A 24,437-nucleotide genomic window follows, 5' to 3' on the forward strand; every position below is an offset into this window, starting at 1 on the left:
GTGCCTGGGAGCCGTGCGTAGAGAGCCAAAGGCACATCCCTACCCGCCTCGGGTCAAGGAATTCGTCCCCGCGCCCCGAGGGCGGGAAACTACAACTCCCGGCATGCCCCGGGCGCCCCCGGCGCGCCCCCCTCCCGTCAGTTCCATGCTGCTCCATCCAGTTCATTTAAAACAAAAGAGTTTGAGCGCTGGAAGGGGCTGGGCTCTACTGGGGGCCAGGGCGCGCAGCTCCAGGACTGGGGCTTGGTGCGGGAGCCTAAGGGGGGCGTCTGGACTGCGGAGACTAGAGACTCCCGGGTCCGAGGCGGGAGGGGTGGGGGCCGAGATCCCGCAGCCCCCCGCCCCCTGTCACCCCCGGAGAGGAGCGGAGATCGGCTTTCTTGGTTTTGCTTCTCTTTACCCCCACCCCCACCCCGGGGGCTGGGGCGAGGGGAGTCGGGTTACAGGGTGTTTGGGGAGGGGGGCTCAGGGGGAGGGGCTATCTTTCTATCTCGCTTTCTTCCCCCCTCCCCAGTTCTTTGTTCCCCCCTCCCCACACACCCCCTCCTCTCCTCTCCCCTCCCCTCCTCTCTCCTCTTTTCCCTTCCACCACCTCTCTCTCTCCCTCTCTCTCTCTCTCCCCCAGCTTTTGTTTCGCCATGCCTAGTCTAGTGGTATCTGGAATAATGGAAAGAAATGGGGGCTTTGGAGAACTAGGATGTTTCGGGGGAAGCGCTAAGGACCGAGGGCTGCTGGAAGACGAGCGCGCCCTTCAGCTGGCTCTTGATCAACTCTGCCTCCTGGGTTTGGGGGAGCCCCCCGCCCCCACGGCGGGCGAGGACGGGGGAGGTGGGGGGGGCGGCGCCCCCTCGCAGCCGGCCGCCCCCCCGCAGCCGGCCCCGCCGCCGCCGCCCGCGGCGCCCCCGGCCGCCCCGACAGCGGCCCCCGCGGCGCAGACGCCCCAGCCCCCCACCGCCCCCAAAGGGGCGAGCGACGCCAAGCTCTGCGCTCTCTACAAAGAGGCCGAGCTGCGCCTGAAGGGCAGTAGCAACACCACGGAGTGTGTACCCGTGCCCACCTCTGAGCACGTGGCCGAGATCGTGGGCAGACAAGGTAAGTGGGCACCGGGACCACGGAGTGGGCTGGAGTGGGGGGCACCCCATTCCCCGCGCGGAAAGTTCATTTCTTCCTCTCTTGCCCGCCCCTGCCCTGTCCCTTCCCCACAAAGGGGGACCCGCCCCCTACCCTGATTTCCAAGTGCCACAAAGTTCCCTGCTACCCTCAGTCGGGACGGTTCTCCAGACCCTTCCTTCCCCAGGGCTCTGCCCTTAGACAAAGAAATATCCTCGAACTGGGAAGAGGGAAAGGGGAGGGGGACCGGCCTCCCAATCCAGGGAGGCTGTCCGGAGGGGGTGTCCGCTCCTAGCTAGAAAAACTGATGGAATGTGCAAAGAGTTGCGCAGGAGCCCCTAGTTCAGTATCTGCTTGTAGGTTGGGGAGGGGGCACTCCTGGGACCCCCAGCTGCCTGGAGTTAAGGACTTTGGGGGAGACCTGGCCCGGGAAGCCAGCCTGAGTATCTGTCTCTTTGTTGGGCTGAGTGTAGGAATGGAAGGGGGTGTGGCTCACCGAGGGTCCGGGTCTGGGGGAGAGGTGGAATGGGGGGCCGCTGGGAGGAGGGGTTCCTGTGGTTACCCACACACCAAAGTTGGAGGATCCTCGGTGTTTTGGAAGGGGTGTCTCCAAGGAAGTGCTAGTCCTGGTGTGGACCGCTGCTTCCTCTCTGGCTTTTGTTCTGGGCTGGCCACGGCCTGGGGCCAGAGGCCTGGAGAGGGGTCTCTGAGTGAGAAAGTGGGACAGGGCCGGAGGGGAAATGCCGGGGTAAGGGTGAGAAGGCTTCACCTGGAAATTTGGCGAGGGGTGTGTGTCTGGGTGTGCTGGCAGGGGGTGTAGTATTAATCCAGCGTAGAATGTCTGATACCGCACCCTCCTCAGCCCAGCATCCCTGGGCGGGTGGGTGGGTGGGGGTGTTGGTAAGGGTCCAAATTGAGCAGACGGGATCTTGGGGACCCTTCCCTCTCCCGGTTTCCCAAAGGGGGGGCGGGATTTGGAAATTGCGAAGGGGCTGGGCTGGGGAGGTGTGGGGTGGGGGAGGAGCGGGGGAGGAGCTGTCCCACAGTGGGGAACAATAGAGGAGCTGCATTCCGGCCGGGAGTGAGGGAGGAGGCCGGCTTCTGGCGGCGGAGGAGGGGAAGCAGGCCGGGGGGGCCCTACTCCACATCCCACCTCATCCACTGGGAGTCTGGGGGCTGGGGAATTTAGAGAGCAGAATGGAGGAGGGGAGGATGCCACTCCCCTGCATGGCCCTGAACCCCTCTGGGGCTCCTGATCTCCTGAGATTTCTGATTTAGAAAGTTGGATTTCCTCTTCTTAGAAACTGGGGATCCTGATCCTAGAACTGGGTGGGGACACTAATATCTTTTCTTGGGTGTGGGGGTGGTCTTGGGAGGACCCGGAATTTAATGGAGTCATTCTTTACTCTTCTGCCTCTGCATCATAAAAGTAGGGGGATTTCTCCTATTCAGAGAAGATATGCCTCCCCCTCCCCTCATTCCTTAAGTACATGGAAGTCCTCCCTCTTGTCTGACCTCCCTCCTCCTGCTGCAATTTAATGCTCTCTATTTGACCTCTAGGAAGGTGAGGCCCAGTGGGTTTTTCCTTCAAGAGATACTTGTTCAGAACTGCAGAACCCAGGATGAGGCCCACCCCAGTTCTGTCCCTCCAGGCCTCTAGATTTTCTCCTTAGCCGTATACCCTGGCCTCCCCTCACTCCAGCCCCAACTCTGAAATATACCTAGCTCCCACTTAAGTTATTGACCCCAAACTTAGAGCCTGAACCCAGGTGCCCATCAGATGGCATGTTAGTAGGAGTGGCAGGAGAGGGGGCTTTAAAGCTCCGCAACCCTCCAAGCCTCACAAATAGAACAATCATTTACTGATATTAAAGCAGCACAGATGTGGGCTTGACAACAGGTAGGACTTAACTGCCAAAGGCTGAGGAAGAAGCCATCTGGAGTGGAGGAAAGAGATTTAAAAAAAAGAAACAAAGAAAGAAAGAGCTCACTTTGGCTTGTGGTTGGAGGGTTGGGGCAGTCAGAAAAGTGGACCACTTGGATTTGGATAGGTGGTGTGTTGGGAAGAGAGAAAGGGGAGAGTGAATTGTTGGTGGAGATGGGTGTGAGCACAGCTGTGTGTGAATGGGGCCAAAGTTATTTGTGTGCTCAGGAATGTGCAGTTTGTGTGCTGGCTGGGGAGGATGGGAATGGAAACACCAGGACCCCATGTGCAAGTGAAAGGGGCATATGAAAGTGTATTTTGTGCTCACCCCACAGGTATTGTTGAGATAAAGGCACTCCGCACCCCTGCTCTTAGTGCATGTGTGCAAACTCACAGGCATGTGCCATGTGTGCTTCGAGGAAGAGTGTGGTCCTCTGAGACTGGGGGCACGCAAGGCATGTGGAGGAGGAGGAGAGGGCTTGTGGAGCTAGCCGTGGAGGTCTCTAGCCTTTCCCCACCGTGCTGCACCCCAGCCTCCCTCACTTTTCTCTCTCCCCTTCTCCCTCTTTGTCTCTTTGTCTTGTATTTCTTTTTTCTCTTCCTGCCTCTCCCTCCAGCCTCCCAGCTTTGACCCACTCCTCTTTCAAAGCAGAGGTATGGATCCAGAATACCCTTTTCTACCACCCTACTCAGCCCCTAGGCCATCTCAGCTCTCCTCCCCCCCACCCAGGGACAAGGGGACAGGAGTGACATGGGTTGCATGCTGCTCCTCCACACGGGAGGGGGGGTTCTTTATCATCCTACTCCTCCGTTCTCCCTTGAAATTCTGATTCTCAGACCCTCCCGGGCATCCCCCTCTGCACCAATTGCTGCAAATGCATTGTGATTTGGGGACCCTCAGAGAGAGACTACTGGGTAGAAGACATGGGGGGAGGTCACAGAGCAGATGGAGGTCAGTGTTCCTGAGTCAGCTGCAGGACACTTGTGATGAATGGAGGCTAAATGAGGGGTAGATTGTGAGGTTACTGAATGCATTGGGGTTCAGTGTAAAGATTGGGGTTCGTGACAAATGGGGGTGGTAGTAAGTGATTTGGAAGTTTGTCAGTAGCCAGAAAAATCGAGGGGACAGCAAATGTTTGGGGAGGAGTTTTTGAATGGATATAGGGGAGCAGTTTGTCTGGGAGGATGATTATTTGGGGGTTCGGAGGAGTGAGTGAATTCGGAAGGTCCTGGATGGAACTTGAGTGGAAGTTGGTGCGTTTTGAAGTCTGTGGTTAACAGAGACACTGGGTAGATCTGAGATCCCGTGAGTGGATTGTTCAAGTTGGGTGGGCTGTGTGTGCGGTGGTGAAGTCTTCACGGGGCGGACTGAAGGGTTTGAGGAAAGTTGGGCATCTGGGAAGGAACCCGGAGCTATCTAGGCCTAGCATGAACCTCCTTGTCCTGTAAGTTTATTTCTCTTCCCCTTCCCTACTGTATCCCAGGCTGCAAGATTAAGGCTTTGAGGGCCAAGACCAACACCTACATCAAGACACCGGTTCGGGGCGAGGAGCCTGTGTTCATGGTGACAGGGCGGCGAGAGGACGTGGCCACAGCCCGTCGGGAGATCATCTCAGCAGCTGAGCACTTCTCTATGATCCGTGCCTCCCGCAACAAGTCAGGAGCAGCCTTCGGTGTGGCCCCTGCCCTGCCGGGCCAGGTGACCATCCGTGTGCGAGTGCCCTACCGAGTAGTGGGCCTGGTGGTGGGCCCCAAGGGGGCAACCATCAAGCGCATCCAGCAGCAGACCAACACGTACATTATCACGCCGAGCCGGGACCGGGATCCGGTGTTCGAGATCACTGGTGCCCCGGGGAACGTGGAGCGTGCGCGCGAAGAGATCGAGACGCACATCGCCGTGCGCACGGGCAAGATCCTCGAGTACAACAATGAGAACGACTTCCTGGCCGGGAGCCCCGACGCCGGCCTCGACAGCCGCTACTCGGACGCCTGGCGGGTCCACCCACCAGGCTGCAAGCCGCTCTCCACCTTCAGGCAGAACAGTCTGGGCTGCATTGGCGAGTGTGGAGTGGACTCTGGCTTTGAGGCCCCGCGCCTGGGCGAGCAAGGCGGGGACTTTGGCTACGGCGGATACCTGTTTCCGGGCTACGGCGTGGGCAAGCAGGACGTGTACTACGGCGTGGCCGAGACTAGCCCCCCGCTGTGGGCGGGCCAGGAGAACGCCACGCCCACCTCAGTGCTCTTCTCCTCCGCCTCCTCCTCCTCCTCTTCTTCGGCCAAGGCCCGGGCTGGGCCGCCCGGCGCACACCGATCTCCTGCCACCTCTGCAGGACCCGAGCTGGCTGGACTCCCCAGGCGCCCGCCAGGAGAACCGCTCCAGGGCTTCTCTAAACTCGGGGGAGGCGGCCTGCGGAGCCCCGGTGGCGGGCGAGATTGCATGGTGTGCTTTGAGAGCGAAGTGACTGCCGCCCTCGTGCCCTGCGGACACAACCTGTTCTGCATGGAGTGTGCAGTACGCATCTGCGAGAGGACGGACCCGGAGTGTCCCGTCTGCCACATCACAGCCACGCAAGCCATCCGAATATTCTCTTAAGTCCCCTGCCCCGTGTGTCCTAGGCCCACTCCCCAGGGGCTGGCCCTGGACTTCTTTTCCACTAGGGCCTTTTGGAAATCAGTGAGTTTTGCAGGGCTAGGTGCTTACAGTTATTCGCTCGCTGGGGAGGGGGGTGGAAGGGAGGCCATGGTGGCTGGAGGGTGGGCCACTTTCAGAGCCTCTGGTCACCCTGCCTTGGAAAGATTGGGAGGGGGGCCAGACCGAAAATTTTACTAGAGTTACAACTCTGATACCTCAACACACCCTTAAATCTGGAAGCAGCTAAGAGAAACTTTTGTTTTGCCAGAGGTGGCCGCTAAGGCGTCCTGACCCCCTCTGCCCACCTCCCCAACTATGTGTTACTGCCCTATCCTCTGTGGAGGGGGTGGGGAAAGGGAGAGGGAGAATTACCATCTGTATCTAGAGGTGCTCTTTGCAGTTCTTGGCCCTCTCTGGTCCTGACCTCCGACCTCCTAACGTGACCCTTTAGCAACCCTCCCACCCCCACCCATATCCTGTTTGGGAAACTTGTTCCCAGACTTTCCTATAGTATAGGGGAACTGCTGCCCAGCAGAAGTCTGCATAGATCTTCTGTGGGGCGGGTGGGATGGGGAGCAGCCTGTCAATCAATAAAGGGCTCAGAATTCATCTGTCCTAGCAAGGCTGGGCTAGAGGAGTCTGGAGAGCGGCGCCCCTCTCCGCCCCTCCAGTTCTTCCGTGTCTTCCTTTTTTTGGTTCTTCTTTGCTTTTTCCTTTTTTCTAGCTCTTTTTTCTTCCCCTGAGCGGCTGTCACTCCCAGCCTTGTCTGGCTCCTTCTCTTTCTCTTCTCCCTTCTCCCCTTTTGCTCCTGTTCCTTCCAGCCCAGCTTTGGGGACACCGCCTGTTGGGAAAAAGTGGGGGAAGAACCTTTTGATGAACCCTCAGTTCCTCTCCAGGCATTGGGAGGCCCTCTCCCCACTCCTCCAAAGAAACATCTCCAACCCTTGATGGAATGTATCCCCTGTTCTCAGTGACACTTTGAGAGGGGGACTAATACCGGGGTACATAAAGGGTCAAATACCCACCTTCTTCACCTATGGGCATTATATTTAGGGAGCAGTTCCCACGCTGGGTTTTCTGGCTGTGGGCAAGGGGAGCAGAAGCAGGAAAGGGCCGGGGTAGGAGAGACGTGGTGGGGTGACCCCCTCTCCTGCAGTGCTCCCTTCCCGGGTTCCTCTCTGGACCTGACTGAACCTTTATTGAATCCTTATTAGTGTGCAAATCATGAAATGTCTGTCCTACCCACTGTGGTTGAGGAGAGAGGCCAGGTCTTACGAGAGGGGTCAGGCCTGGGCAAAGCAGGATGGAGGTGCTTCAGGGCCTGTTCCGAGAATCATGTATTGTGACAGTCCTGGCACCCCCTTTGCTGCCTCCCTACTGCTCACTTGGGGCTGCCACCAGCCTCCCACCCTCCTGGTTCCGCTGGCCGGGCCAGGAGAGGATGGGGATGGGAGCCCCAGAGGGCCCAGGAGATCTTGTATATAATGGGGTGGGACTGTTGTGCGTGATCTCTGAGCACTTAAAGCTCAGGAGTCCCATTCTTCCAGAATGGAGAAGGGGTGCAGGGACGGAGGCACAGAGGGAGTCCCCTCCTCTCCTTTCTCCTGTTGTGAATTAATTCACCTCTCCTCAGCCTTCCCCTCCAAACCACCAGCCTGGGAGGGGAGAGGAAGGAGGTCACAGCCCAGAAAACTGGCCTGTGGCAACTTCCCTCCTTCCCGCCAATGTGAGCCATCCTGAGATGTCTGTACAATAGAAACCAAACCAAATGGGCACCCTCGGTCACCGAGGGGCGGGCGGGAGGGGGGTGGGAAGAAGGGATGTCTGTCTGTGGATCCCCCTCCCCCTCTCCACTCCTTACCCACAAAGGCAAAAGACTGTTACACTAGGGGCTCAGCAATCCAATCCCACCCTTACTGAGTGAGCCAGACCTAGGAACAAAACACACAGCAACAAAACAGGAGAGAAAGCGAGAGTAGGAGAGGGAGCGAGATGGGTGACAACACAGGAGAGGAAACAAAAATAGCAAAAAAAAAAAAAAAAAAAAGCAGTTCTTTATAATTTAATATTCTATTTTAATAAAGGCGTTTATTACCGTATAAATGTAGCAAAGAACCTGGGCTAATATGAAAAAAAAAGACTTTTTATTAGGTAATTTATTATATGAAAAGGATATTTTATTTTATGATAAAGTGATCCTTAAAAAAAAATAAAAAAACTTTAGAAGGTTTAGAATATATGTAGGGAGAGAAGAAGAAGAAAAAAATACATTTGTATTCAGAGTTAAATCTTAAAAAAAAAAAAAGTGTTTTTAATATATGTTCGGGTTTACGTTCCTTTTTTCCCCCACTTTTTTTTGGGGAGGAATGTCATTTGCTTTTCTTGGGGGAGCATCCTGGGATGGAGGGTGGAGAGAAGGACTGGGGGAACCTGGTCCCTTCTGGGGCCCTGCAAGTAGATTGGATTTCACTGGGTGGGCTCCCCCTCCCCTCTCCCCCTTCCCCCTCAGGGGAACCGGCAGAGCCAAACAAAGAAAGGGATTAACTAGAAAGGAAGAAGCTGTGGGACTAAGGACTGAGGATCCTGGGGTGTCCCCCCCCTTCCCCTGCCCTGTCCCAGGGGCTACTGCGGAGGGGAGATCCAGAACTGAGGCCTACTAGGCCTACGGGAACCCTCAGAGAGGTGTGAGATTTAAGAGAAATAGATTTTTTTTTTTTAACCAAAAAGAGAAAGAAGAAAAAAGAAAGAAACCGAGGGGTTTAAAAGAAAAGAATACTACAAAATAATAATAATAATTCAAATTTATTTCATATAATCCTAGAGAAAGAAAGAAAGAATTACTAGTTACTTAGTAGACGATATTCAGATAGTTTAAAGTTTAGTAGCATCGAGGACCCCTGGGTCCAGTAGAATGTATAAAAGTCGTATCAAAAAGAATAGAGGAGGGAAATGGCTGAGTCCACCCTGGTCACCCCATCTTCAGGAATCAGGGTTGGAGCAGGTTGCTAGTTAAGATTGGGAGCTTCCAGTCTGCTGGGGTTGATTCTGAGAATCCGTGGATTTTTTAATTGTAGGACAGATAGATGAGGGGCTCGTTCCCAGGGTCTTTGAAAGGGTGCACACTGACCACCTCAGCCACGTGGGGGGCTGGGCTGGGGGCAGCAGAGGAGGCTGAGCACGTTGACCTACACACCCTGTACCTGGGGGCCTGGCCATCTCTATTGGGCAGCCCTTGTGGCAAAGTGGTCCATCCTCTCTGGGGACTCTCAGGGAGGATGGAGACTGCTTGCTTCAACTCTCCCAAGTCAGCTTCTCCCAGGCCTGAGGAAGTCCTTACTAAAGTATAACCTCAATTCACTTTACTACAGATAAGAGCCAGGTAAACCATCCCACAGACAAGTCAGTCGAACACACTTTCCACCATCCCAGGGCTTCAAGAGCCCTGAGGGGATCAGTCCCCCATCCCGTTCCCTTTCAGCATTTAATGTTGCTTTTGACCTCTGAAAGTAGTGATCTCAATAATTATTCTCCTTTAAATCTGTATGGTGCTTTACAGGTTTGCAAGTTATCTCATAAAAGCTAGATTTCAAGAAGGACTTTCTACCCAGTGAGGTGGAATGGAGACGACTATCCTCCAAGGCCTGGGAGAATAGCCCCCCCAAGAATACAGAGACAGGTAGGGGCACAGGGGCTTTGGGTGACCCCAGCTCTTAACCCCTCTACTCCAGCCCTAGGGGTCATCCACTGTGCCCTGGCACAGGGGCACGTGGCCTTCCCCACAGAAAACTGGGAGGCTAGCTTTGCATGTGAGGAATCAACATTTAAGCACTTGCCTCCTACCAAACCCAGCAGTCGACCGGATCAGGCCCTTTCCTCCTATCCCAGAGGGTGGAGAAGCCCTTGGCTCTCCCTTTGGCATGAGGTGCCTGTTCCTTTATACCAGTGACTCTGCCATGCCGTTCCCTGACCCCAGCCCCCAACATCTCCCTCTCCCCAATTTACTCTTCTTGCCCCACCTAGGGACAGATTTCCCCCCTGCTCTTTTTGTCCTCGAACCCTCGCTAGTCTGGGATGGTAGTGTCTGGGATGGGGAGGGCCTGCTTCCCCTTCCCCGCTCGAGGGTGCGGGTGGGGTAGGGTGGGTGGGTGGAGACCGCCCTGGGGCAGAGAGGATGGTCTCTCCACTGTAGAAAGTAGAGTAGGATTGTGGTCAGACTTAATTTGAGGCATCTAGTGAAGACACATCCACCAAGGAAAAACAATTTCAAAAGCAAAATAAAAGTGGGAAATAAAACAGACCCATGAATAATCAAGTCAAAGTGATGTTGCACAAAATGCAGAGAAACCAAGAAGGGGGAGGGTTAATGTATTAAATGTGCTATTAAGAACTTAATTTTATTAAAAGTATTATTACTTAAAGCTTTGTCTTCCTCTGCATCGACCTGGGGTGAGAGCCAGGGACTGTGGTGGGGATGTCGATCCTGGGGGGTTCTCTCTGCTTTAGCTCTGGGTGCCCCTAACGCCCCTTGTGGGAAGTGGTGCCTCCAGGGTTCCCTGCCATTGGCTGCCCTCTCCGTTCTCCAAAGCTCTCAATCCCTGTCTCTTCCTTCCACATTTACTCCCTTCTTTTCCTTGGAGATGTGTCCGCACCTCCTACCCTGCCCTGCAGAACTGGGGAAGTTGAAGCAAGGGGAAGAGCCCTTGCCTGGACTCCTCTCCCAGGCTCCATGGAGAAGATGCAGAGGGCTGAGCGACCCAGAGCCTCCCCTACTCACCCTGCTAGATTCAATCCATCCCTCTGGGGAGAGGCAGGAGACTGGATGGAGGACTACAGCCTTCAACCTCCCAGCCCTGCCTCCCCTTCTCTCCTGTATCTCCCTCAGCCTCCTCCTCTTGCCCCTGGCATTGGCGTGACCTCAGTTCTTGGCACCAGGACCCTGGGCACCAGATGGTGCCCGCCGATGGTTTCCTTTGTCTCGCCTTCCAGATACCCCTCCCCTCCAGGCTGTCCTCCCTCCCCACCTGCCCTGGAGGTTGGCAGAGGGAAGGGCGGCACCTCCCTCTCCCTTGGCACTGTCCCCAGACCACAGAACTCCAGAGGCAGCTGGCCCTGGGGGACAGTCAGGATGGTGGGGAAGACTGGAGAAGGAGGAGGAGGAGAGGGGATCTGGGATTCAGAGGACGGGCCAAAGTTGGGTAGGAGGCACAGACAAGTGCAAGAGGAGGAACCATAGGAAGCAGCAAGATGGCCAGGCATTGATACAAAACAGATTTATTTGAGGGTCCTAGCCTATGTGGGGTAGATAGTTCATAAAGATACGCATGGAGGGGCATGAAGACCCCAGGGCTCTGGGGGGCTGTGAACCAAAGGGCAAGAGTCCTGCAATGGGGGTGGGGTGGGGAGCTTCAGGAAGCATGGGGGTGGGGGGCAGGGTTGGTCATGGCCAAGGTCAGAGGCTGATGCAACAGGCCCTCTTCTGCCCAGGGCCAGGCTCCTGCCCAGCCTGGGCACTGCCCAGGGTGATGGCATTGGTCCGGGTGCTATTCTGCCTCTGCTTGGACACCTTGGCAAAGATCTCTGAGAGGATGGAGGGCAGTGATCAGGCCCGAAAGTTTGGAGGCGCACACGTACACACCCACCTGCACGCACACACTCTGCGTGTCCATTCTGAGAATCAGGGGCTGGCCACACATACAGTACGAGGGGTTCTGCCAGAAGGACGTGGACTTGGGGTACACAGGTCCCTTCTACTTACCTGAGTGGAAAAGGAACCGCTCACTTTCCCCTGGGAAGTATGGCTTTATGTTTCCTTCCCTCAGCTGCAGGCTGAGTGGGAGGCCCCGGGGGTGGCAGGGGCCCAGGGGCCTGTGCAGTGGTGGTACAGCTCTGGGGGGGAGCCCACAGTGGGCTTAACGGAGTGTCTGCATTTCTACCACTGCCCTTTGAAGCCCCAGGGATGGAAGGAGGGTGCCAAATGGAGGCAGGCTCTAACCTTTGAGGACAGTCTCAAAGGCCAGTTCGACATTGGTGGAGTCCAGGGCTGAGGTCTCCAGGAATAGCAGCCCATTGTTTTCTGCCAGGAATGGAAACACTCGATTAGCTGTCGGATCAAAGGCGTAATAACAATAATAGCAGCAACAACAACTTAATGTGTTATGTGCTAAATCCTTGGTATATAGTAACTCTTTTAATCCTTCAAACAACCACTGAGACAGGTAGTTAGGAAACTGAATCAGAGAGAATGAAGGAACTTACATCCATGTCTCATATCTAGTAACAACAAGAGGAGATGGGAGGCTGGGCCATGGGGGCGGGGACCCTGAAGCACTATTTTGTGCTGCTGGTAAGCCTAGAAAAGCCCTGGAGAAAGAGCAACTGGAGATGACCAAGGGGAGCCCACCAGCATCTTTGAGCATTGCAGGGAAGGGCTGTCCTAAAATCAACTATGAATGATTGCTGAGGAACACCATCTCAGGGCAAGTGGAGGGACATGATGGCAGACACAGGGTCCCAGAGGGAAGTACTGGGAGACACTGAGCAAGACTAGATGGAAGTCGGGCGTGATGGTGCTGGGCTGGCCTGTAATCCCAGCAGTTGGGAGGCCGAGGCAGGAGGATTGCAAGTTCAAAGCCAGCCTCAGCAAAAGCAAGGTGCTAGGCAACTCAGTGAGACCCTGTCTCTAAATAAAATACAAAATAGCGCTGGGGATGTGGCTCAGTGGTTAAAAGACCCTGGGTTCAATCCTTGTACAAAAAAAAAAAAACAGTGGATGAAGATAGAGAACCAGGGGCCCAGATGGAGGAAACCCACACTGGGGGCCCCCGGGGTGAGAGTGGGGACTAGAAAAGATGGAGCTGGTGGGGTGTGGGCAAACTGGAGGAGTCAGACTGGGTGGGGGTGGGCTCTCACCAGCGAACATGCGGGCCTCATCAGTGGGCACTTCCCGGGCCTGGCTGAGGTCACTTTTGTTCCCCACAAGCATGACAACAATAGTGGCCTCAGCATGGTCATAGAGCTCCTTCAGCCAGCGCTCCACGACAGCATAGGTCTGGTGCTTGGTCAGGTCGAACACCAGAAGGGCCCCCACTGCTCCACGATAGTACCTGGGTGGGAGTGGGAGGACAGACAGGAATAGGACAGACAGGGGTGTTGGGCCCAGCCTCAGAACAGACTCCGGAGCCAAAAGGCCTGAGAGCAGAGTGCCAGATACTGAGAAACACAGAAGCTGGGGTTCAGGGATCCAGACCCCAAGGGAGCAGCCCAAGACTCCCATGTGCTCCAGGGATGCTGGTCTCGGGCTTTGGAGCTTCACCTCTGTGCTTCAGAACCGCACTGGCCCCTCAAAGGCCCGCTACTCCTCGGGTCCTTTGTCCTGATTGTAGTCAGTACTCTTCACCAACGCACCTCCGGGCTCTGGCCAAGTGTGCCTCCTGGATGCCCCACTTCAGAGATCTTTGTCACAGGGCTCCTCAACCTACAGTGCACTCTTCTCTCCGATGGCCATTTCTCAAAGACAGGTCCCTGACCTGGCCACTCAGGGCATCTCTGCCAGCGTCCAGCCTCCCACTGGAGCCGGAATAGCCATCTTCAGCCTCGGTTTGTATAATTTGTCTCTGTTTATTGATTAATCAACTAAGCTCACAAGATGTCAAGTGACCAAAAGTGATGAATGTGTGAGTGTGACCATAACCCTCCCCAACAGCTGCTATCCCCCACCACACACTCATGGAGCACCTTTTACACATTTGGGTCTGATACTGACTAGAAGACACTTTGAATGGGTGTCAGGAATCCTAACTTCCCGTTGTCCTCTGAGATGTTATAAATTACTCCAATTTAGCATTTGTGGTCAGATGAATATTGTCAGATGGAGTGCTGACGTCAGGGGGCGCTGTTGATCCACGGAGCCTCCCCCATCCCTGCTCCACCCTGATTTCATTTCCCCTTGCTTGTATTTAAACCAGGATTAATTATAGCACCTTTCTTCAGGGGTACTTGAAGGGTTACATAAAATGCCAAGTATAAATAAAGTTCTTTGAACTTTCCTGGGCACATGGCAAAGGCTTAGTAAATTGTGGCAAGGACTTTTTTTTCCCTTTCCTTTAGTACAGGGGATTGAACTCAGGGGCACTTTACCACTAAACCACAGCCCCAGCCCTTTCTGTTTTATTTGGAAACAGGGTCTCCCTTACTTGCTGAGGCTAGCCTCGAACTTGTGATCCTCACACTGTTGCCCATCTCCTGTGATTCCTCTGGGAGCACACTGCCGAGCCTCCTCTGCCTCCCCCTGCTCCTCTACTTCTCAGGGGTGTCCCTGACTTCCCCCAGGGCTCCAGCAAGCAACCCACCATCCCCCCAGGCCCCGGGCTCACGCCGAGGTGATGGCTCGGTATCGCTCCAGGCCAGCTGTGTCCCAGATCTGAGCCTTGACAGCTGCAGTGCCCAACATGACCGTGCGCGTGGAGAACTCCACCCCGATGGTGGTCCGGCTGTCGTGATTGAACTCGTTGCGCGTGAATCGGGACAGCAGGTTGGTCTTCCCCACGCCTGACTCGCCGATCAGTACCACTGGAAGAGCGGGGAAATAAGGGCTGAGCACCCAGCAGAGGGGCCCTGAGCCCACCTGAGCCGGGAGGGTCTGTCCAGCAGAAAGGCAGAACTGAGCTCCCCAAACTGCGGAGGGAGCCCGTTCTCCTGGCAAAGACTCGGGTCAGCAAGTCGCATAATGCATCTGTCATGGAGGGCAGAGGGGCCAGAAGTTTAAAACAAACAAAGGTGCTGCGAGGGTTGCAGGCCTGCTTCGTTGACCCTGGCTGACAGTCAGCCTGCGTTGCTGGGAGGAGTGAAATCTGTGGACTCTTCTGGGTGACATGTGAAAAGGTTACTGAGGTGGGTGAATATGGACAGGGATGGGGCAGCACATATCTCTGGCAGGAAAGCACAAGAACGTTGCGCATGTCTCTGTGCATTAGCTGAGCAGACACGTGGGGAGGGAGATCAGTGTGGATTATTTGCATAGACAACAAAGATATGAACAGAAGTATGTGTGAGGGGACAATTTAATAGGTGACATATATGTGGGCAAGGGTAAGGTAGGGAGTTATGTGTGCCCATGACTGTGCATAAGAAGTCAGGGTGGTGCACCTCTGTAATCCCAGTGACTCAGGAGGCTGAGGCAGAAGGAGTTCATATCCAAGGCCAGCTGCTGCAAATTAGCAAGACCCTGTCTTAAAGGGAAAAGCAAAAGGGCTGGGGATACAGTTCAGTGGTAGAGTGCTCTTGGGTTCAATCCCCAGTACATAAATAAATAAATAAATATAGAATTCAGTTGACCCTAAAGAGATCCTGCACTGTATGCTTAAAAGCAGGGGACTAATCTAGGCACAGTGACACATGCCTGTAATCCCAGCAGCTTGGGAGGCTGAGGTAGGAGGATCACAAGTTCAAAGCCAGCCTCAGCAAAAGCAAGGCACTAAGCAACTCAGTGAGATCCTGTCTCTAAAAAAAATACAAAATAGGGCTGGGGATGTGGCTCAGGGGTCAAGTGTCCCTGAGATCAATCCCCAGTGCCAAAACAAAACAAAACAAAACAAAACAAAAAAAAAACAAGAGAATGAGGACTGGGTGTTGGACTAGCTCTGTGTCCTTCAGGAAGCTATTTAACCTCTCTGAACCTTATTTTCATATGAAAAAGGCGGGGGGGGGGGTGAATAGCAATAGTATTTACCTTATGGGCTGTTGGAAGAAGCAGATTAGATATTGCCCAGAATATAGCAAATGTATAAAACTGCCAGGTGCGGTGGCACACAGCTGTAATCCCAGATTCAGGAGGTTTGCGAGTTCAAAGCCAGCCTCAGCTGGCAACTTAGTGAGGCCCTTAGCAACTCAGTGAGACCCTGTCTCTAAAAAGGGCTGGGGATGTGGTTCGGTGGTTAAGTGCCCCTGAGTTCAATCCTGGTACCAAAATAACAACCAAACCCCCATGTACAAAAGTACTGATATGTTTGGTTGTTGCTGACCTTCCAGTGCTTTTGCCTTGGGTTTTCAGGGACAAGGACCACTAGAGGGGCCACAGAGACCTTTTAGGTGATGAGCAGCACAGGAGCTGCAGCAGGGTATGAGGGGCTGATGTAAGCACAGCCCACACATTGCATGACACTGACCTGAGCCCCCAGCATTGGAGGAGGCCACCCAGGTGGTTCTGGAAAGGCAGCCTGGTACCCAACCACTGGGAGTCACATATCTTGAACTCTGGTCTCTGCTCAGGCTCCAAGCAGCGTGTGAACTTGAAAAAATGGCTCACCTGTTCTGGGCCTCAGTTTCCAACATTAAAAAAAAATTCTTATTTGTACAGGGCAAGAAAGAGCCAGTAGCTCTTTCTTGGTATGTGTGGGTAAGAGGGGTGTGTGTGTGTGTGTGTGTGTGTGTGTGTGTTCCTATCTCTTCCTACTGGAAACCTCATCTCAATTTCATCCCTCCCAGTGGGTGGGTTTCAGGCTCTGTCCTAAGACCCTAAAGTTGCTCAAGATGAGGGTTTCAGAAACAGACTTAGGTTTGAGTTCTACTGACTTTGTGAACTTTTTTCTCCATTATTTTTTAATTCAGAAACTCCACCTACTTTTCCAGGCCTGTCACTTTCTTTTTTTTTTTTTAATTCTTAAGTTTTAGGTGGACACGATATCTTTATTTTACATTTATGTGGTGCTGAGGATCGAACCCAGTGCCTCCTGCATGCTAGACATGCACTGTACCTCTGAGCCACAACCCCAGCCCTTCTCCATTATTTTTTATTGGTGCATTATAGTTATATATCATAGTAAGATTTGTTATCTTTGTGAACTTTTGTAAGTTACTTATTCTGTCTCTAAACCTCAGTTTCCTCATCTGTAAAATGAAGTTACTAGATGGGCTCGGTGGCACATGCCTGTAATCCCAGCAGCTTGGAAGGCTGAGGCAGGAGGTTCACGAGTTTATTAAAGCCAGCCTCAGCAAAAAGCGAGGTGCTAAGCAACTCGGTAAGACCCTGACTCTAATAAATACAAAATTAGGGCTGGGGATGTGGCTCAGTGGTCGAGTGCCCCCGAGTTCAATCCCTGGAACCCCCCTCCCCCCAAAAAAGGTGTTACTAGTAATTAACGTTTATTGAGTGCTTACTAAGTGTCAGGCACCAGCCTAAGAGCTTTACACATATTAACTATTTAATCCTCAGACAACAATGCCCTGAGTAAGTGCCATTATTATCATCCCCCACCTACCCCACCACAGGGAGTGCAGGCAGTGGACAGCCTCCAGCTGCCAGCTTCATCAGAAGCTGACTCTGATGCGGACAGCAACCTCCTGGGAAGTCATATCTTTCCTTGACAGTCCCTTCTTGATGGGGGGCTGAGCAAGGTGAGGTCATCACAGAGTCCCACAGCCTTGGCCCAGGCTTTGAGGAGTTGTTGGTGTGGTTGACTTCTCCCTCTTCCCCAGCCTGTCTCCTCCCTCTTGCTTTCGGTCCCTGATCAACACGGGGCACCCAGACCTTAGAGTCAGCTTCTGGTGAGCCCTCCTACACTAACCTGTAAGTGGCAGGACGAGACCTCATGCTGTGCTTCCTCTCAGAATGCAGGATAACTTTGGGGGTCGTTATGGTGATTAATGAATTAGTGGCTGGTACCTAGTAAGGGCACCCGGACTCCTGTCAACCCTTACTCTGTTTCTCCTTCCTGGGAAGGACGCCAGAAGTACAGGTTCCCCAACCTGAACAAGGGTGGGGCTGAGGCCGGGGAAGGCAATGGGGTGAGATGGGGTGGGGTGGCTAGAAAGGGATCAGAGCTTTACCAGGCCACCCTGCCCTCGAGGAGGTATGGAGGTGGCTTTGGGGAATCACAGTGGGACCAAACACAGGGGCCAAGGTAAAGAAGGAAGGATAGGTGAGTATTTCCAGAGACAGCCAAGTTGAATTCAGTGCCTAATATTCAGGTCCAAGGAATCTGCCAAGGGACAGTAGCTCAGGTCTCAGCGCCAGGAGTCCCCTGGATTTTATCAGACCCAGCTCCAAATTCATTATACTTCCTCAGTGTCTTTCCTGTATATTTACAGACTAGCCCAATAAAGATAGATCTTCTCTTTCTCTCCTTTTCCATACATCTGCCCAGAAAAAATGATTTTATTCCTGTCAAATGTTTGTTTCTCCCTCTATCCAGAAAGAAAGTCCTTTCTGAAGTCTGACCTGCATCTCTTGTGCTGTGATGTCTGACTATTCCCAGGGATCCGGGCTTCTATTAAGAACAAGGCCAAGAGGGCAGTATAAAGGCATGATGAGCATCGTTATTTACAACAGTGGGGCGTACTTGGCAACTCCAGAACCTTCGCTCCCTGTCACCAGACCCTCCTTCACTTCCTGCACCTTCCTTTCTGAGCTAGAGGGAATCAGGAGCCGTGGGGAGTCCTAGGAAGAGACGCAAAGCAGGAGGGGGTCCCCTCTGACTCTATTCATTCATTCCTGGTCTTCTCAAGCTTCCTCTCTCTCTCTCTAAGGACCCCAACTTACCTTTGAAAACAAAGTTATAATCTTCCTCGGTCCCATTCCCCATCTCGGCTCCGCATGGAAGGTGCAGATGTCTTCGGTGGCAGAGGTCACAGTGTGTGCGTCAGCTCAATGCCCTGAACGCTCAGCTCTCAAGAGACCTGGACCCACTTCTCTTCTCATTGGGGGCAGGATGGTTTCTACAGCCAAAGGGACTGAGGACCAACTCAAAGCCAGCCAGGTCCAGGGAGGCTGGGTTCTGGCAGGTGGGGTGCTGGGTGGAAACCGAGAAGACGGAAGCTGAGAACAGGAAGAGCGGGCGCTGGAGACCTGGGGCCCAGGTGGGTGGAGAGAGGGTGACGTCAGACAGGTTGGACAGGTTGGGTGTCTGCCCTCAGCCTGGGCTCCCACAAGGGGAGAGACAACTCTAAGGGGTAACAGTAGGGAAGCTGGGGACAGGGTCTTTGGACAGAGGCTGCTGAAAGCTGAGTGTGCACTGCTTAGCTCCTGCCCCAGCCATGGGGAGAGGTGGGGCAGCCATCAGTGGGAGAGAGACAGCTCCTTGGGAAGCAGAAACCCACTTGGTGGCCTACTTTTCCTTCAGAGGCCCTGGTAGGAGTCTGCCGGAGGACCAGAGAAGGGTTGTTGCAATAAGGGGCAGGGGCTGGTGGAATGCCAGCCACCCAGGTGCAGAGCACAGCTGTGGGAGCTGCATCTTGGCCAGAGACTTCTGCCCCTCCCTCACAGCCAGGGCCTGGGATGGGCAGTATTTCTCACCCAGGGTGGAGCTGGACTCTATTTTTTTTGGTACTGGGAATAGAACCCAGGGCACTTAACCCCTGAATGACATCCCCTGCCATTTAAAAAAAATATATTTTATTTAGAGACAGGTCTTGCTGAGTTGTTTAGGGCCTCGCTAAGTTGCTAAGGTTGCCTTTGAACTTTCGATCCTCCTGCCTCAGCCTCCCAAGCGGCTGGGATTACAGGTGTGCACCACGGCACCCAGCTGGGACTCTGAATTTTCTACTTGCCTGGTCCCTTCCTCTGGCACTGGGGCAAGGGACTCACCAGCACAGACCTGCTCTAAGGACACTGAGGAGGGAAGATGTGAGGCAGAAAGAACAGACGGGGTGAGTACGGAGGCAGGATCTGGAGATCAGAGCCTCTGGGCAGCCTTCTAGGATTCTACTCCTTGTCGGATCTGAGGTCTCACAACAAAGGCATTTTGTCTGCAAAGGGCTTCAAGATCTGGAAGGACCAGGCATGGTGTTGCACACCAGTAACTTCCAGTGACTTAGGAGGCTGAGATAGGAGAATCGCAAGTTTGAAGACCAACTTCAGCAACTTAGTGAGAATCTGTCTCAATTATATACATAAATTATATGTATGGGTGTGTGTGTGTGTGTGTGTGTGTGTGTATTTTCCTGGAAAGGGTCTGGGTGAGCCTTTGAACACCTGGGAGAAGAGGAAAGGAATGGCCCCCCCTTTTGGGCAGTCAGAGGGACCCTTTCAATCAAAACCTCAATCAAGGATACTAAACTCCCGGGGCCTTCCATGTATTCTTTTTCCAAACCTAACCAGTTCTTTGCTCATCTGAGCTCACTCCTAAGGTTTTGCCAACCAGGTGGGTAAGATTCTGCTCTGAGCGGCAGAGGTTAGGTAAGGTCACCGCTGGATAGGCAAAGGAAGCTTGCACCAGCCAAGAACCATCAGGTTATGGGATGTCACGGTGAAGGAAGGATGGGTGGAAATCCACTCTTGTAGAACATGAGGAATCCTCTAGGCCATCCCTGGTCCTTCCTATGGTCTTTGATTCCTTCCATCCAAGAAAGCAGCCAAGAAACAAGTCAGGAGTTAACATTTATTCTGGAAAATACAAAAGCCCACCCTTCCCCCACAGTTCAGGAGGGTTTGCCCAGGAGGCCTTGCCCCTCTGACTGGTCATCTCTCTTTACTGACCCCAGCCTCCATCAACGCCCATTATGATGCCGCTACTTGGGTGAGAGGCTCCTCCAGGTACTGCACCAAGGCCTGAGCCTGCAAGAGGGTGAGCACACATCAGTCCACCCAGAGGGATCCCAACCCAGTCTGATCCCCAAGACATACTGAGCAACCACCTGCTCTTGGGAGTTCATCCACAGCAGACATGGACTAAGGAGACAGAACTCCAGAAAGGGAATGTGGATCGGAGTAGACCAGGCGACAGAGCACAAAGGCCGGGCCCAGAGCGGTGAAGAGATGGGCACATACATACCTTGGCCTTCAGCATCCCAAAGCCCACTGTCTCCTTGGCATACATGCACAGCAGAAGGTTGGCCACACGGGTGATGGCTACACGGCCCTCCTGTGGGGATCATATGATGGGATGGGATGTTCTGCTTGGCACTTGGAGTCCCCCTTCCCCAACAGTTCCTCGGGCTCTAGAGACTGCATGCCCTAGCACAGCAAGAGGTTCAACTGACAAGCATTGGTCATAGTCCTAGATGTGAGGTTATTTACCCTAGGGAACAGTCTCCCAGAAACCTGACTTCTCTTTCTGAATCCCCAGTCAGCAGGGGCATTAATATATAAAGATTTTTTTTTCATTAGTCTTTTGGATTTTATTTTTGTTTGTTTGTTTTTTGGTACCAGAGATTGAACACAGGGGCACTTAACCACTGATCCATATCCCCAGCCCTTTTTATTTTTTATTGTGAGACAATCTCAATAAGTTGCTTAGGGCCTCCCTAAGTTGCTAAGACTGGCTTTGAACTTATGATTCTCCTGCCTTACTCTCTATAGCTCCTGGGATTACAGGCACGCACCACTGCACCTGGCTGATTAAAGAGTTTTACGTCTTGTAACAAATTATCCAACAGGTGATGTTATTGTCTGTCTGTCTGCTTGTTTTCTTTCTGTACTGGGGATGGGGACAGAACCCAGGCTGGTTTGATCAGCATTAAAAAAAAAAACAGCAGCAGCAGCATCTGGGCAAGGTAGTGCGGACCTGCAATCCCTCAGCTCTGGAGGCTGAGGCAGGAGGATGGTGAGTTTGAGACCAGCCTCAGCAATTTAGCAAGACCCTAAGCAACTCAGTGAGACCTTGTCTTAAAACAAAAAAAAAATATAAAGGGCTGGGGATGTGGTTCAGTGGTTAAGCATCCCTAAGTTCAATCCTTGGTACTAAAAAAAGAAAAGGAAAAAAAAAAAAAAAACTCATGTAGTAAGGGAAAAATGTTTCAAGAAACTTTCTTTTTAGTGGATGCATATATGTGGTAAGCTCTGATTTAAAATGCATTACTTGTGGCTGGGGTTATAGTCAAAATATGTGGAAGTCATTGCCAATAGCACCAACTCCACACTATGCAATAGTAGAAGTCATTTGTTAAACCAAAATGGCATTGGTTGGGCATGGGATGGGGAACAGCAGGTAGTGGAGTAGAGATCCTTCCTGGGGAGTTCACCGTTAGGGCCCGTTCTGGTTGGTTCTGCACACCTTCCCTAGGTATTACCTTGATGGGAATCAGGCACTGCACCCCTGCCTCTCCGGCTCCATCTACTACTCTCCCCAGTTCTCATGCCACTCCGGCCATACCAGCCTTGTTGAGCCTTGACCAGGCATCATTTTGCCCCAGTCTTTGTACTTGCTGTTCTGATAGAAACTCGCTGTTCTTCCTCCAGATAGCTAAACAGCCTGCCCTGACCTCCCTCCCCCAGCACCTTCCTTCAGATCTCAGATCTTTTCAGGTCTCTTATTCAGGCCTCTGATACACACCACCCTCACCCCATTTTCCTCATTTTAGTTTTTTTTTTCCTTAACTATATTTTATATATATATAAAAATAAAATCAGAGGTGCTTAGCCACTGAACCATCTCTCCTAGCCTCCCTGTCCCCACCCCCCTTTTTTTAAATTTTGAAATAGGTTCTTGCTAAGTTGCTTAGGGCCTTACTAAGTTGCTGAGGCTGCTTTTGAACTTGCAATCCTTCTGCCTCAGCCTCCTCAGTTGCTGGAATTACAGGCACGCAACATGGTGCCCAGCCTAATGTGTTTTACTTATTTTTAAAATATAAGACTGTAAGCTTCATGAGGCTGGGGTTTTGCCTGTTCCATTTGCTAGTTTTTCACTAGTTCTAAGAACATTGCAGGAACCTGATGACTGAACAGATTCAGAGATGAACGAGATAGTTCCTGTTCCAAAGAAGTTCACATTTCCTCTTTTTGCACTGCATTTCCTTTCTTTGTAAACTGAAGGTGTCTAGAGACTCTGCTGTGGTTCTGTGAGTCAGAAGAAGCAGATGACAACACTTGGATCACACTCCGTTTAAATCTAACCATTCTTTCATTTGATTTTTCACAACACCTGGGGAAGTAGGGAGGGGCATAAGAAATTACTGTTTAGTCCTTATAGAGGAGGTAAGGAAGCTCATAGAGGTTAAGTGATTCACCCAAGGATCCATAACTGACAAGTGATTGGCTGGGACCAGAACGCAAGACAGACCAGAGGTCTCGGGCTCCTTCCTTACCACCACTAGACTCCCAGAGTCCTGCCTATTACAAATGCTGCTGCAGACCAAATCTTAGTAATAATCTTCCGGAGATCTCCCTACCCTTCCAACCATCCAGAATGGAATCCAGGTCTCCCTCTTGAGATCCCCTTCGGGAACAGAGTAAGTCTGACTCCCCTCTTCATACCATGCAGTCCATGAGGATGAATTTGAGATTGTCTTCATTAAATGCCTGGTTCCCATTCCGGTCGTAGGCGGCCCAGATGTTACTCGCGATGGCTGCGGTAACCCGGGCGTCCGTGTCCCCGTAGCCCGAGTAGGCCAGCAGGGATCCCTCGTTATTCAGGAGCCTGGCGAGGGGCGGGGAGGGATACAGACAAGCTCAGGGGAAGAAGCAAAACGCCTGGGTTCCTAACCCTCCTCCCTTCTAGGAAGTCAGGGTCTGGGCCGAGTGTGTCTTGGACCGTGCCCTGCACTCCAGGTACCCGTTCCCAAAGGGGCTCTCATGCTGGTTCCCGCAGCGACTGTCCGCCTCTGTCCCCGCCTCCCTTCGTGGAGATCCTTCCCTAACCCTCCCGCAGCAGCCGCGTATGGCCCCGCTCCAGCACTCGCCGTCGGGTCCTCGAAGCGCACTCACAGGGTGCTCTGGACGCCTCCAGTGTTGGCTTGGCTTAGCACCTGAGTCAAAGCCTTGGGACGCAGCATACTGCGGCTCCTAACCCTGGGCTCCTGCACCCAAACCCCCAAGCTGCCCGGCGCTAACCTCTGCCTACCGCTTCCCGTACACCTAGGGCCCCGCTCCGCCTCTCCCTGGGACTTGTAGTCTCCCCGCCAGCCTAGCGCCCCTCGGACTGAACCCCGCCCCACGCGGGGAACGCTGGGAATCGTAGTGCCTTGTGGCCTCGCGAGGCACTCTGGGAACTGTAGTTCGCTTTCCAGTCACACCACGTGGCTGTGGCGGGGGGGGGGCGGTGAAGAGCGGGAGTAAAAGGACAGTGACACTTTTAACCTCTTCGGGGACAGGAAATCATGTCGGCTCGCCAACGCACGGTCCAATAGTCACTTAAAAACCTCGCACTCGTTAGGCACACCGGTGGTCACTTTTCAAAGCGTGGCGTTGTGTACGATTCCGGGAGAAGGGGCGAGCGGCGCTATAATCTCGGGGCCGCGGAGGCTTGGGAAGGCCACGTAGGCAAAATCCCGGTCTGCGAAAGCGCACTCAGTAGACCACTGAGGCCCCGGGGAGCAGTGTCCGTCCCAGGGAGGTCTTAAGTGGACGTCCAGCGGTGGGGGAAGTTAACCTCCGGGTCCGGAGAGGCCCCAGGCCTGGGAGAGCCTCGAGCTTCCCGAGAAAGACCAAGTTATCTCTGGGGACGGAGACACGGCGGCGACACAGAAAGTCCTTTGTCCCGGAGCGGGAGTTACCCGCCGAGGCGGGGGCGGACTCGGCCGGGGCCGCGGCGCTCTTCCGGAGGGCTAGGCCGACCGGGTCTCCGGGCGGGAGCTCGCCCCCGGCCCTCGGCCGCTGAGGGCCCGCCGCGCGCCAACCCGAGAGCCGCTGGGGCCACAGCGCGGCGCGGCCCGGTCCAGCGGCGCGACCCGGGGCTCGGCCCTGGGCGGACCCGCTGCAGTGGCCCCCCCAGTCCGCCCGGGGCGCTGTGGCGGCGGCTGGTCCGGAGGGGGCGGCGGAGCCTCGGGGAGGGGAGGGGAGGAGAGGAGGGGGTGTCGGAGGCGCCGGAGCCGAGCCGGGCCGGCGAGGCGGGCGGGGAGGAG

At 53.7% G+C, this 24,437-nt stretch overlaps 3 protein-coding genes across 3 annotated transcripts; 1 reads left to right on the plus strand and 2 right to left on the minus strand.

Moving 5' to 3' along the window:
• The first annotated feature begins 226 nt into the window (after positions 1–226).
• Positions 227–6,188, plus strand: Mex3a (mex-3 RNA binding family member A). The gene is made up of 2 exons (XM_046421885.2): positions 227–1,092; positions 4,519–6,188. The coding sequence occupies exons 1-2, from the start codon at positions 639–641 to the stop codon at positions 5,625–5,627; spliced, it is 1,563 nt and encodes a 520-aa protein (XP_046277841.1). The 5' UTR covers positions 227–638; the 3' UTR covers positions 5,628–6,188.
• Positions 6,189–10,921: 4,733 nt separating this feature from the next.
• On the minus strand, positions 10,922–19,886 carry Rab25 (RAB25, member RAS oncogene family). The gene is made up of 5 exons (XM_046421914.2): positions 18,202–19,886; positions 14,039–14,234; positions 12,576–12,769; positions 11,659–11,739; positions 10,922–11,243 (listed from the first exon to the last, which is right to left on the minus strand). Exons 1-5 carry the CDS (start codon positions 18,242–18,244, stop codon positions 11,116–11,118), a joined length of 642 nt encoding a protein of 213 aa, XP_046277870.1. The 5' UTR covers positions 18,245–19,886; the 3' UTR covers positions 10,922–11,115.
• A 138-nt stretch (positions 19,887–20,024) lies between these two features.
• Positions 20,025–23,434, minus strand: Lamtor2 (late endosomal/lysosomal adaptor, MAPK and MTOR activator 2). Its single transcript, XM_046421915.2, has 4 exons — positions 23,302–23,434; positions 22,852–23,014; positions 20,432–20,521; positions 20,025–20,214 (listed from the first exon to the last, which is right to left on the minus strand). Exons 1-4 carry the CDS (start codon positions 23,367–23,369, stop codon positions 20,158–20,160), a joined length of 378 nt encoding a protein of 125 aa, XP_046277871.1. The 5' UTR covers positions 23,370–23,434; the 3' UTR covers positions 20,025–20,157.
• Between the last annotated feature and the right edge of the window lie 1,003 nt (positions 23,435–24,437).

Source organism: Marmota monax, unplaced genomic scaffold (genome assembly GCF_021218885.2).
Source record: "Marmota monax isolate L192 unplaced genomic scaffold, Marmota_monax_Labrador192_F-V1.1 WCK01_AAM20220418_F8-fsc00108, whole genome shotgun sequence".
Classification (NCBI taxonomy): Eukaryota; Metazoa; Chordata; class Mammalia; order Rodentia; family Sciuridae; genus Marmota; species Marmota monax.